The following is a 14,783-nucleotide window of genomic DNA, read 5'->3' as shown; positions in this document are numbered from 1 at the left end:
TGTGAATATTGTTGAATATTTGTAGACTATGGCCAGCCTGTACTACAAGCCAAGGACATACTCATTCTCTTCCATCCTCTATACTCTCTAAGGAGTTGTTGTTGTTGTTGTTAGTTGCCATTGAGCTGATACAACTCATGGTAACTCCGTGTGTGTGCAGTGGAACTGGACTCCATAGGGTTTTCAATGTTTGTGACCTTTAAGAAGCAAACCATCAGGTCTGTCTTCCAAGGCATCTTTGGGTGGGTTCAAACCACCAACCTTCTGGCTTGTAGTCAAGCATTTAACCGTTTGTGCCACCCAGGGACTGCTCTCCTACTCTGTTCCTCATCATGTACATGTCTATGTGTCCTGAAGTCCTGAGGCTTATTCTTCTATCATACATCAGCCCTGCTTGCTGCAACTGTGGTCTCGACAGGAGGCAGCTGCCCACCTCAGCTATGTAATGGCCTTGGAAGACCTTGAATTGAGGCTTCCTTCCCGTGCTAATGGAGCTTTCTGGCTGGAAGCTGGCCAGGGTCCCAGACTTTCATGCAAGCAGACCCATGCTCATCAGTTTCTGTAACCACAGCCTGCTGGGGCTTTTGATACTCTATATTCAAATCTATAATGCTTTGCTGGCATAGTTTGACTCTGGGATCAGGAAATAAATGCTTACCTGGTTCACTTACCTGGGTATGTCTTGAGAGTTTGAAAATGAATGCTTCTTAGTAAGTACCTCATTCCCAGATTTCCTCAAGGGGTGTCCAGGCCTAGGGGAGGAACCTCACATGTGTATTTGGGGAGCTGGCATTGGATTTTGCCCATGGAGGCTACCTCTTGGTAGAAATTTTTGTAGAATTCTTCTGTCATTAGTCAGTAGTCTGTATTGCTGTTGGAACATTGACCCAACCCAGAGGTGACAATTTTTGTTCTGGAGTGTTCTTCTGGCATTGCACTCAGCAGCCTTGAGTCTTTCCTCTGTATGGGGGTGGCAGAGATGATTGCACATTGTGGAGTATTTTCAGAAGAGATCTGATCAATTTCTTTTAAGTTAAACACAGAACAGTCAATAAAGTGTTGCTTGGGTCATAGTTAACATGGATTGTGGCTCAGCAAGTCAGATCTTCCCTTTTGGACCTTGGTTTTAGGAACTATAAAATGTAGATAATATTTCTTTTCTTAGAACGAAGGTTTGGCAAACTACTGTCTATGGGTCAAACACAGCCCAGTGTCTATTTTAGTAAATAAAGTTTTACCAGAACACAGCCCATGTTCATTCATTTACATATTGTCTGTGGCTGTTTTTGTACTACAGTGGCAAAGTTGCATAGTTGCAACAGAGATAGTATGGTGCACAAAATTGAAAATACTCTCTGGCCCTTTACAGAAGAAATACTACTGACCTCTGCCTTACCCCTGCCTTAGAAGTTACATAGAGAAATAATTATGGGGGCTAGAATACAGTAGTACTTAAGAGCACAGACTTCTGATTCAGACAGATGTGGGATAAAGCCCTAGCTCCCCCACTAGGTGTAAACTTGGGCAAGTTACTAAAAGTCACCGTGCATAAAAAGTGGTCACTTTATTATTAAATTGGCATTTGTAGAGACGTCACAAACTGATGGCCCATGGGCTGCAGTTGCCTACAGACATGTTATGCTTGGCCTGTATAGCAAGTTGCCAACCTTTAAATATAAGGAGATTCTACATAAAAACCTGGATTTCTAGTTTCTTTTGAAAACCCACTTATATATAACACATGGCAATCATTGGCTGGAGCAGAGAAGAGAATGCCCTCTAGACAGAGAAGTTCACCACAGTCCCCAACACTCCTTATTGTCTCTCACTAAGCTCTTCACTCATTTAATTCACCTAGTTGACTCCCATACAAAAAAAAAAAAAAAAAAAACCCTCACTGCCATTGAGTCAATTCTGACTCATAGCAACCCCCTTTGGGTTTCCGAGATGGTGAATCTTTATGGAAGTAGATTGCCAAGTCTTCCTTCTTTAGAGTGGCTGGTGGGTTTGAACTGCCAACCTTCTGGTTAGCAGTCAAATTCCTTAGACATCACACTACCAGAGCTACTTGTTGACTCCCATAAGTAGTGAATTTTGTAAATTCTGTTATAAAAGCTTATTGTTGTTGTTTGCCATCGAGTCGAACCCGACTCATAGCAACCCCTCCTTGGATTTCCGAGGTAGTATCACTACAGAAGTAGATTGCCCCATCTTCCTTCCGAGGTGTGGCTGGTGGGTTTGAACTGCCAGCCTTCTGGTAGCAGTCAAGTGCCTTAGGCACTACACTACCAAAGGTCCCGTTATAAAAGCTTAGGCAGTCCTAATTTGTTTTTTAAAATATTGTAAATGAATGTTTTAAATTACTTTTTTTGTGGCAAACAAAGTTACATATTGTCTATGGCTGTTTTTGTACTACAATGGCAGAGTTGAATAGTTGCAACAGAGATCGTAAGAAGATGTAATGCGTATGATATTTGTTTGCCACAGACACGTTTATAATGCATCCAGCAAAGGAGAGCTTGAGCCAGGAATCTGTTAATTACCATAAATTTTGAATCAGTTGGGTCCAAGATAATGAAGCATGACTTCAAATATCTTCCCTTTCTGTATGTGGAAGTCCTATAACAGATTGGGAAAATTGGCCTTGTGATCAAATGTCCTTTCTCCATCTTTCTTTAAAGATAGAGAAAACTCAGTAGAACTTAGTACATTGAAGAAACTAGATCTTTGGGGGAGATCTGGTAAGTAAGTTCTTTGTTAGATTGAGGCTATTTCAGGCCATCTAAAGAATAGTCTTAGGAGCTCTGGTAGCATAGTGCCTAAGGCACTTGACTGCTCACCAGAAGGCTGGTGGTTCAAACCCACCAGCCACTCCTCGGAAGGAAGGTTGGGCAATCCTACTTCCGTAGTGATACTGCCTCGGAAACCCAAGGAGGGGTCGCTATGAGTCGGGGCCGACTCCACAGCAAACAACAACAACAACAACAACAAAGAATAGTCTTAGAAAGAGACATAATGGAATGCTTGTCAAATCCTGTGAAATCATAAACTTCTTAGAGTAAAAATGAAGACATCTCTTAAAGCCTGGCTGATTGTGAGGCAAATACCATGTAGTCATGGAAGCCACCTTACTGGGTGCCTCATGTGTGCCCAGCTTTGCCGACATTGTCTGGCCACAAGTGGAACCCTACGTTTCAGAAGTGGAATCTGAAGTTAGACCCAAGTTCCCATCTTCAGTCTGCCCCCAGCTAAGTGAGTGACCTTGGGCAAATGACCTAACATGAGACTCAGTTTCTCAGATGGGGACAATAATAATATCTGTCTCGGAGTAAACATTAAATAAGATATAATGCACTTAGCACAGAGCCCGACACAGTGGACATGCTCAGTAATTTGGACCCATCATTTTTTAACTTAATCCTTGCAATAGCCCTGAACGGTAGGTAGTGGTACTGCTGTTTTACAAATGAGGAAACAAGCTCATAGAGGAAAGCCATACAAAGGCCACACAGCTGGTAATAATAAAGCTTGGATTCCATCTGCCTGAAAACTCATGTTCTTTCTTTTATACTCTGCTTCCTCTTGAATTGAATGCTTATTACTGGAGATCCTTAAGAAATGTTCTGGTTTTTGTTGTTGTTGTCAGGTGCCATTGAGTTGATTCTGACTCATAGCAACCTTACGTAAAACAGAATAAAACACTGCCTGGTCCTGTGCCATCCTTACAATTGTTGCTACGTGTGAACCCATTGTTGTAGCTACCATGTCATCCATCTCAATGAAGGCCTTCCTCTTTTTTGCTGACCCTCTACTTTACCAAGCATGATGGCCTTCTGCAGGGACTGGGTCCTGCTCATAACATCTCCAAAGTACACGAGACAAAGGCTCGCTACGCTCGCTTCCAAGGCGCGTTCTGGCTGTGCTTTTTTCACATCAGATTTGTTCATTCTTCTGATGGTCTGTGATACAGTCAATACTATTCTGCTACATCATAATTCAAATGTTTTAATTCTTCTTCAGTCTTCCTTTTTCATTGTCTAGATTTCTCATGTACATGAGGCAATTGAAAATACCATGGCTTGGGTCAGGTGCACTTTAGTGATATCTTTGCTTTTTAACACTTAAAAGAGCTCTTTTACAGCACATTTCCCCATTGCACTGTGGTGGTTGATTTCTTGACTGCTGCTTCCATGGGTGTTGATTGTGGACCTAAGTAAAATGAAATCCTTGACAACTTCCATCTTTTCTCCATTTTTCACAATGTTGCATTTTGGTCCAGTTGTGAGGATTTTTGTTTTCTTTATGTTGAGATGTAATCCATACTGAAGGCTATCATCTTTGATCTTAATCAGTAAATGCTTCAAGTCCTCTTCAATTTCAGCAAGCAAGGTTGTGTCATCTGCATATCTCAGGTCGTTGATGAGTCTTCTGCCAATCCTGATTGCTGTGTTCTTCTTCATGTAGTCTGGCTTCTTAGATTATTTGCTCAGCATACAGATTGAATAAGTATGATGAAAGGATACATCCTTGACACACACCTATCTTAACTTTAAACCACACAGTATCACTTTGTTCTGTTTGAACAACTGCTTCTTGGTCTATGTACAGGATCCACATGAGCACAAGTAAGCGTTCTAGAATTCCCATTTTTCAGAATATTATATTGTTATGATCTACACAGTTGAATGCCTTTGTATAGTCAATAAAATACAGGTAAAAATCTTTCTGGTATCCTTTGCTTTCAACCAAGATCCATCTGACATCAGCAGTGATATCCCTCATTCCACTTCCTCTTCTGAATCAATCTTGAATTTCTAGCAGATCTCTGTCAATGTACTGCTGCAACGGGTTTTGAATTATCAGCAAAACTGTACTTGTGTATGATACTAATGATAATTGTTTGATAATTTCTGCATTCTGTTGGGTTACCTTTCTTTAGAATGGGCACATATATGGATCTCTTCCAGTCCGTTGGCCAGGTAGCTGTCTTCCAAATTCCTTGACATAAACAAGTGAGTGAGTGCTTCCAGCACTGCCTCCATTTGTTGTAACATCTCAATGGTTATTCCATCAATTCTAAGAGCCTCGTTTTTTGACAGTATCTTCAGTCTAGCTTAAACCTCTTTCTTCACTACTGTCAGGTCCTTTATCATATACTTCCTCCTGGTATGGTTAAACATTGACCAATTCTTGTTGGAACAGTGACTCTGTTTTCCTTCCATCTTCCCTTGATGCTTCCTGTGTCATTCATTATCTTGCCCGTAGAATCCTTCAGTATTGCAACTCAATGCTTCAATTTTTTCTCTAATTCTTTCAACCTGAGAAATGCCGAGCATGCTCTTCCCTTTTGGTTTTCTAACTCCAGGTCTTTGTACATTTCATCATAATAATTTGTCTTTTTGAGCTGCCCTTTGAAATCTTCTGCTCAGCTCTTTTACATCATTATTTCTTCCATTTGCTTCACCTACTCTACATTCAAATAAGTCTAGTTTCTGGTAGTCTTCAGTTTATCTAGATAAAGTCACACATGCCCAAGGAAGCTCCCACAGTCCTTTTCAAATAGACAGTCCCCTTCAAATTACTTGATGAATCTTTGTAATATAAAGACCCATGGTTCAAACAGTTAGCACACTTGCCTGCTAACTGAAAGGTTGGAGGTTTGAGTCCACCCAGAGGCAGCTTTAAGAAGACCTTGGTGATCTACTTCTGAAACATCAGCCATTGAAAATCCTATGGAGCACAGTTCTACTCTGACCACATGAGGTTGTCATGAGTTGAAATTGACTTGCTAGCAACTGGTATGTATGGTCCTACCACAGAGCTCTAGAATCAGAACCTCAGAGGTGCAGCAAAGTATCTACTTCAAAGTAGAGACAAAGTAAAGACCTCCTGGATGCTTCTGCAAGTCAGGAGTGTCCTGGTTAGGAGTTACTGTGTGACTCTGATATCTCTAACCCTCTCGCTGTTAAGGCTCTCTTTTTTTCCTGCCTCTGGGGTTTTCTTATTAAATTAGCTGTTTTCCTTCTGGCAGATTTGCATTTTTTTTCTCCCTGCCCCCCACATCTCATCTAGATTGGCATTTCCCCAAGCTGTATCCATTGGCACACAGGAAATCCCTGTGTGGATGTGGCAGGAGGAAGTAGTACTTACTTTCTCGGTGATGGCTTCTGGGAAAGGAAACAGAGAAGACTTAGTTACCCAAATGCTAGGGCCTAAGAGGTCCCTGGGTAGAACAAGTGGTCTGTCCTACTGTTCTACTCATGGCACTGTGGAAGAAAGGCCTGGTGATATGCTTCTGTAAAGATTATAGCCAGGTAACCCTATGGAGCACAGTTCTACTCTATTATCACATGGGGTTACCAAGAGTGGGAATCGACTCAGTGATAACAGGTTTGGTTTCTTGTTTTTTTTAGGGCTTGGGAGGGCAATTTCTAGAGATGGCCATGGAGGTATGGGATCCTGTGGTTCCAAGCCCTATACCTTTTCTTTTGTCTCTAACATAAAATCATGGTCCAAGTAAGTATTCCTCTTGGTAGTACTTGATGGCATAAATGAGGATTGCTCAAGAACCTGACCATTAGGGAAATATGGCTGTTTCTGTGCATTAACTAGTAACACTCATAAAGGAAGGGTGAGATTAACAATCAGTGCAGTGAAGACATAAGTGTACAGCTGAAGAGCTCTTGGGTCACACCCAAATTTCCATCACCGTGACCCAGTAGAATTATAGGAAGGTAGGACTGAGTTGTGGTTATAATCCACCTGTGCCCAATGGGATCATACAGTGCTCCTTGGGGAGCACAGCCAGGCCATGCTCCATCTACCTACTCTCTGTCGTAGGCTTTGGAGGAAGATCTGAACCAGAAGAAACGGGAACAGGAGATGTTCTTCAAACTCAGCGAAGAATCAGAGTGCCTGAACCCTCCCACCCCAAACAAGACCACCAAGTTCTTCCCCTACAGCTCTGCAGACGCTTCCTAACGGCCACCTGGGACTGTGGCTTGCAGGTGGCCCAGCCTCTGGGGCCCTCCCATTCTCTGTGAACAAGTAACTCAGGACCCACATTCCTCTTACTTCTGCGCCAGCTTGAACCCAGCCCCTTGCCCTGTGTCACCCAGCAGTTCCTGGCAAACCTGTCCCAGTGTCCCTGATGCTCATATGCTCATGGAGGGGGACATCCCATTTTATGAAGCCTGACCTTAATGCCTGTTGCTAGGGTCAGGGTCCAGGAAGAGTGGGTGTTTTGTGGCCTCAAGCCCTACCCCCCCATTTGCCAAAACACCGGATTCACTGTCTATGGGACCAAATTGCTGCTGCTGAAGTCATCATGGCTCATCTATGTTTTAATCCTAGATGGTTTTCAGCCCTTATCTGCAGGATATCATACAAGACTCTGCTCCAAACAACCATTTTGGTTCCGACTGGAGCCCAGCCTGCAGCCAGCTGCTCGGGGAGTGCCCTCATCCCTCCAGTTCCTAGTTTGCCTTTCACTTGAGAAAAGGCTGTGTCTGCAGGTAGGGGAGGTAGAGGGAGGCCCAAAATGTTTGTTCTGCTGATCTCAGGTGTCCTGTGGCCCCCCTACACACACACACACACACACACACACACACACACACACACACACGAATTGGCCTCCCGGCACAAACCAGGCCTGCCTCCAGCCTGAGTCTCTTGTGTGCAGGTGGTTGGAACACGTTTGCTACTGAGTGTGTTGGGTGGAAGAGCTGGTATGGAGAGTGGTGGGTGTTGGCACCAGAGACAGAGAGAAGGCACAGGCTGTACTCCAGACTCATTTTGGCCCCCATGCAGGAGGCTCTGTTTGGGGATGAATTCCTTACCACACAAGACTTTGACAGTGCAGCCAACTCCTGTCTCATACTTGCCCACCTGTCCACAGGTGATTCAGGAAAGCTGTTTCCCTCCACCTGTGCCCCCTCCTAGTTCAGGAGTATGGCTTTACATTTCAGACTGAGGCTGGCCATCACTTGAACTTCTCTTCAAGAAGAAAAAGCATCAGGGAAAAGCTTAGGGCTCCCTGTCCCTAGGAACATGGCAGAAGCAAAGGTCTCAGATGGAATCTTGGGCTTTCAGCTCACTCTCTTGGCCTCTACAGATTCTGATCCTCACAGGCCACAAAGCATGTCTAATCCAATAAAAGGAACTGCTCGAACCAGCATTTGGTTTATTTATAAAGGAAATCTTTTTCCACCTTGATTTCTAATTGTCCATTTAAACAAATATAAAACGTATGGCTTCCTCAGGAAGATACCTGCCTTAAAATGTACACACACATACACACACAGACACAAGTGATGATAATGTTCAGGAATCACCTGAAGTTTAGTGCATAGTGAGCCTGGGTATTATTTTGCTGGTTGATGGAGTGACTGAAACACCCCAAGAGCACTTTCCTTCATTCCTAAAGGTTAAGGTCAATTCTTTGTCTTTCTAAAGCAATTCTCAGGAAGTTTTCTCAGCACTGGTTGTAACTGGATACTTGGGAAGCAAAGAAGGGATTTGGGGACTTGGGGTTCCCAAGTCTCAATAAGCAATAGTGATGCTCTCAGGGCTGTGAGGGAGGGTGGTTCTCCTACTTGCCTGCTTCAGTATTTGACCCAGGTGGGACATTTTCTGGGCCCCACACAAATGGGACACATTCAACAACACCCCCCTTTTATTCTCTGGTGCATAAATGCTGGGAAAACACAAACCAGAAGTTGTATAAATATATAGCATAAACCAGTTCCGCCAAGGGAAGCCAGCAGGGCTGGTGTGGGTCTTGTCTCCAATATTTCTTTTTGTAGCCTGGAGTGTGAAGATGAGTATGAGGTGAATGTCAGGTTCATGGATCAGGTGAGTCTTCAGTCATTCCCTTATTTGGCTTGTCATTCCCAAGGAATCCCCTTCCAGAAGTGGCTCACTCCCTGTGCAGGGCCATGGACCCTGATGCCCTTTCTGGATGAGGACTGCTCGGCTCTCGCAGCCTCACCACTGAGCCAATGTGCAATGCCCACTGCTGCGAAGACCCACGCAGTATTCCTCGTGCCCAGTGCTAACATTTTCTCTCTAAGGGACAGGCAGAACTGTTTCTCATTTTCAGTCCCATTTTTAGCAGAATAAATATAACTAACTTATATTTTCCCTTTATGAAGGATAGAAGTTATTTTTATGTAGTTTCCAAACTTTCTATGAAACTTTTGTAAAATGTGCTCTGCAAAGTTAACTGCAAGAATGTAAAAGCTTCTAATAAAGTAACAAGGCAAGAAACTATTTATTTATTTTGCATTCTGAGGTGTTCTTTTGGGACTTGGGTGGGAAAAAGAGGGCACATTTACCCACATTTGCCTGGTGAGAAAGGGTTGAGTATCTTTTGAGGACACTACTGCCTCCCAGGTTATAGAGCAGGTCAGAGCTTGAGGTTTCTCTTCTGAGAGAAGTTGTACTTGGCCATGTGTTCTGTAAACATTTGAGACCATTCTTACTTAACAACAAACATTAATTGACCCCTAAGAATTTTCATGTTAAATTACTGAATCCTTTCAGCCACCCATGAGGAAGACAGTGTCATTCCCATCTTAGAGGTGAGGAAATGGACACCAGGTAAGGTGACGTGTCAAGCCAAATCTCACAACACCAGAAAGCAATGCCTATGGGATTCATGCTGAGACCTTCTACAAGTGCTGTTCCAGCCACACATTCTCTTCCTCACCCCACTGCCCTTGACAATAATCAAGAGTCACACAAACACTTTACCGTTAGCTATCTCTTCCCTATTGGAAAGAGTTTGTCAGCCATACCTCTAAAACGCCATCCAGGGGTTCTAAACCTGTGGTCCATGGATCTGCCCATCACCAATAAGGCATCCATGGGTAGGGGCCAGAGTGTGTTTGTACTTGGATGGGAAAAGATTTGGTCTTTCATTTTAGTAACATCTTAACAGAAAATAAGTATTTCCTTTCATTACAAATACAGCAACAAACTCTGGTAGTATTAGCTGTACCTATGGCTATGTCACCACCAATGAAAATCACAGATATTTCATACCACATTAAAGTTGTAGCAGACAGTGCAAAATACGTGTTTTGTTCATCAGCAATTTGAAATTGTGGAGTTTATTAGACCTGTTGTCACATATTATTTAATATGTATTCATCATCCATCTGTTGTACTGTGGTGGCTTGTGCGTTGCTATGGTGCTGGAAGTTATGTCACCAGGATTTCAAACACCAGCAGGGTCACACATGGTAGACAGGTTGCAGCAGAGCTTCCAGACTAAGACAGATGAGGAAGAAAGGCCTGACAACTTCCTTCCAAAATTTAGCCAAGGAAAAGCCTCTGGATCACAACAGAATATTGTCCAGTATGGTGTTAGACTGGGCAACATTTCATTCTGTTGTGCATGGAGTTGCCATGAGTTGAAGCCTACTCGACAGCAGCCAACAGTTACAACATAGATGGACAGTAGATAGATGATAGATTGATGGGTAGATAATAGATAGATTGATGATGTCTGCTGTTGAGTCCATTCCAATTCATACAGACCCTAAAGAACAAAACTGAACAGCCCTATAGGGTTTTCTAGCGTGTAATCTTCACAGGACTAATGATCAGATCTTTTCTCCCATGCAGTCACTGGGTGGTTTCAAACCACTGACTGACCTTTCAGCTAACAGACAAGCTCTTAACCATTGTGCCATCAGGGCTCATGGATTTGTCTAGTGTGTATGTATATAAAATATATGTGTATGTGTATAGATCACCAATAAATCACATATATTGTTTTAATATCGTATGACATAATATATAGTTTTAGCATTATTTTGATACCTGTATTTCATTATGATTGGTTACCTTTGTAATCCTATGTGCTTTATTTAATATACTTGAAAATATTCTGAGTAGGGATGCATATTCTTTGTGAAACTCCAAAGGAGTCCTTGACACACACACACACACACACACACACACACACAGAACCTACTCTATCCCCTAAGTTACTGGTGGTGCAAATGGTTAATGTACTCAGCTGCTAACCTAAAGGTGGAAGGTTCAAGTACACTCAGGTACCTCAGAAGAAAAACCCGTGATCTCCTTCCAAAAAGGCAGCCAGGCAACCGTTGAAAATTCTGCAGAGCACAGTTCTACTCTCACATAAGGTCACTATGAATCAGCATAGACTCCATGGCAACTGGTTTAATCTCCAGCCCCAAAATGGCTCTCTTAGAAACTTTCCCACCAGCTGGTGGCAGTCCACAATCACACAGTGTCATGCAGCTCTGTGACTTGGTGCCAATGAGGACACAGCATTGACTACTGCCTGGAGGGTGCAGGTGAATAAGATCTAGCATGCCTCCTCTTATTAAGGGCTGGAAAAATAACCAGGTTTACTGGAAAAAGAATTCATGAGACACTGATGAAAATGACAATGCATTAGGGGATGTCTGGAACTTTGGAAATGAGATCATTCCGTATAAATTGACACTTATCTAGCAACAAGCTCTAGGAATGCTGACATGAATAAGGCCTTCAAAATGCTTGGTCCAATGAGAAACAGATCTGGGAAGAGAGTACCAATTCAGCATGACATAGCATGGGAGAATCAGGGAGGACCTCTCAGAGGAGGTGATGTTGATGCTTGAAGGACAAACTAGTATGTGTACAAACACATGCATTCAGAGACTGGGATATAGCTGAGAGTGAATGGTTTATGGTCATGAGGCTGGAGAGATAGGGCCAGATCAGGCAGGCCCATGCATACCAGGCCAAGACCTTCCCTTGAGGGCTGTGAGAAGGCTGGGTAAGAGTTTAATAAGGAGGATAGTTGAAATCACGACCTTAGCAATTCAAGAGACCAGCTGAGAAGGAACGGCCAAATGAATGAATGTTCAGCAGGAATATTGGCCTACAAAGGTTTGAGGCTTTGAGAAGGAAAGGAAGAATGGCAAGCTCCATGAGGGCAGGAATGAATTCTGATTCGCCAACCCCTGAACACCCAGATTTAGCATGTAGCATCTGAGATACCCTTTCTGGGCTCCTCATGCCATAAAGGATCTTCAAAGGGAGCATAGGGTGTGTAGGCTGTAAACTGGATATAATCCACTGTGATTCCAGAGGTGTTCTCTAGTTGTGATTAACAAGTACATTTTTGGTTGAAAATAAAACTGGAAGAACTTCCCCTTCCAGTGATCACAGGCAAGGTAATTCAGACTGGTCCTAACGCATAGGACAGCTAGAAAAGCTGGGCAAAACATTTAAAAAAATTGACATAGGAGAACTGTAAGATAGTGAAGAATTACCAGGCCCGGATTCAAGGGACAATGGAGGCCCAGGGAAATAACTCATGTTTTCACTGCAGGAGCATTTGTTGATCCCTATGCACAGCAGAACGAAACACTGCCCAGTCCTGTGCCAGCCTCACCATCCTTGCTATACCTGAGTCCATCATTGCAGCCACTGTGTCAGTCCATCTTGTTGAGGGCCTTCCCCTTTTTTCATTGACCACCCACTTTACCAAGCATGATAACATTCTCCAAGGAATGGGTCCTGCTGACAACATGATCAAAGTAGGTGAGATGAAGTCTGACCATTCTCGCTTCCAAGCAGCATTCTGGCTGTGCTTCTTTCAAGACAGATTTGTTAGTCCATTCAGCAGACCACGGTACTCTCAGCATTCTTCTCCAACACCACAACTCAAAAGCATCAACTCTTCTTCAATCTTCCTTATTCACTGTCCAACTCTCACATGCGTAAGAGGCAATTGAAAATGCCATGGCTTGGGTTAGGTACACTTTAGTCTTCAAGGAGACATCTTTGCTCTTTATCACTTGAAAGAGGACTTTTGCAGCAGATTTGCCCAATGCAATACATCATCTGATGTCTTGACTGCTGCTTCCTTTGGTGTTGATTGTAAAACCAAGTAATATAAAGTCCTTGACAATTTCAATCTTTTCTCCATCCATTGTGAAGCTGTTTATTGGACCAATTGTAAGGATTTTTGTTTTCTTTATATTGAGGAGTAATCCATACTGCAGACTGTAGTGCTTCAAGTCATCTTCACTTTCAGCAAGCAAAGTTGTATCATCTGCATATCATAGGTTGTTAATAAGTCTTCCTCCAATCCTGATGCCACATTCTTCTTCATATAATCCAGCTTCTCAGATTATTTGCTGAGCATACAAATTGAATAAGTATGGTGAAAGGATACAATCCTGACGCACTCCCTTCTTGACTTTAAACAATGCAGTAACCCTTGTTCTGTTTGAATGACAGCCTCCTGGTCTATGTACAGGTTCCTCATGAGTACAATCAAGTGTTCTGGAATTCCCATTCTTCTCAATGTCATTCATAATTTGTTATGATCCACACAATAAAATGCTTTGGCATAGTCGATAAAACATAAGTAAACATCTTTCTGGTATTTACTTTCAGCCAAGATCCACTGACATCAGCAATGATAATCCCTCATTCCATGTCCTCTTCTGAAACCAGCTTGCATTTCTGGAAGCTCTCTGTCAATATACTGCTGCAACTGTTTTTGAATTATCTTCAGTAAGATTTTACTAGAGCCAGGAAAGGAAGGGACCAGGAGCAGCCAGGGACCACAGAATGGCAGGTTTCAGGTAGGAATTAGGTAAGAGGTAGGTGCAGAAGTTTCTAACAGCTAAGGGAGATAAACTTGTCTGTTAGTTTGTCATCCTGTGAGGCATGTACATTGCTGTGAGTCTTGAGGCTGTGCCACTGGTTTTCAGATGCTAGCAGAGTTGCACATGGTACACAGGTTTCAATGCAGCTTACAGACTGAGACAGACTAGGAAGAAGGAAGAGGCCATCCACTTCTCAAAATTGGTCAGGGAAAACCTCATGAATATCAGAGACACACTGTCTAATACATTACTGGGCAACTTTATGAATAGTTTGGAAACTTGTCCAACACAGTGCAGAAAGACTAGCCCCTTGGGTTGGAAGGCACTCAAGATAGGACTGGGAAAGAGCTGTCTCATTAGAGTAGAACCAACCTTAATGATATGCATAAAGTCTTTCAGGACCTCTGTGTACTGACCTGGCATGACTCAAAATGAGGAGAAACAGCTACAAACATCCATTAATAATCAGAACATGGAATGTACAAAGTATGAATCTAGGAAAATTGGAAGTTGTCAAAAAGGAAATGGAACACATAAAGATTGATAGCCGAGGCATTAGTGAGCTGAAATGGATTGGTTTTGGCCATTTTAAATCAGACAACCATATGATCTACTATGACAGGAATGACAAATTGAAGAGGAATGGAATGGCATTCATCATCATAAAGGATGTTTCAAGATCTTTCCTGAAGTACAATGCTGTCAGTGATAGGATAATATCCATATGCCTACAAGGAAGACCAGTTAATATGACTATTATTCAAATTTAGGCACCAACCACCAAAGCCAAAGATGAGGAAATTGAAGATTTTTATCAACTTCTGCAGTCTGAAATTGACCAAACAAGCAATCTAGATGTGTTGCTTATCACTGGTGACTGGAAAGCAAAAGTTGGAAACACAGAAGAATCACTGGTAGTTGGAAAATTTGGCTTTGGTGACAGAAATAACGCTGGAGGTCGCATGATAGAATTTTGCAAAACCAACAACTTATTAATTGCAAATACCTTTTCTCAACAACACAAATGGCAGCTATACAGGTGGACTTCACCAGATGGAGTACACAGGAATCAGATTGACTACATCTGTGGCAAGAGGCGATGGAAAAGCTCAATATCTTCAGCCAAAACCAGGCCAGGAG

General features: G+C 42.7%; 1 protein-coding gene across 1 annotated transcript in view; it reads left to right on the top strand.

Annotated features, from left to right (window-relative positions):
* The window catches only part of STK10 (serine/threonine kinase 10), a 230,286-nt gene extending 223,305 nt beyond the window's left edge, over positions 1 to 6,981 (top strand). Inside the window, exon 19 of the mRNA XM_007939772.2 lies at positions 6,841 to 6,981. Coding sequence (XP_007937963.1) covers positions 6,841 to 6,981 — 141 coding nt within the window. The remainder of the gene's footprint in view (positions 1 to 6,840) is intronic.
* The last annotated feature ends 7,802 nt before the right edge of the window (positions 6,982 to 14,783 follow it).

This window comes from Orycteropus afer, unplaced genomic scaffold (genome assembly GCF_000298275.1).
Source record: "Orycteropus afer afer isolate SDZICR_OR568_19922 unplaced genomic scaffold, OryAfe1.0 scaffold00062, whole genome shotgun sequence".
NCBI classification, from domain to species: Eukaryota; Metazoa; Chordata; class Mammalia; order Tubulidentata; family Orycteropodidae; genus Orycteropus; species Orycteropus afer.
This window is presented reverse-complemented; position numbering and strand designations above follow the sequence as displayed.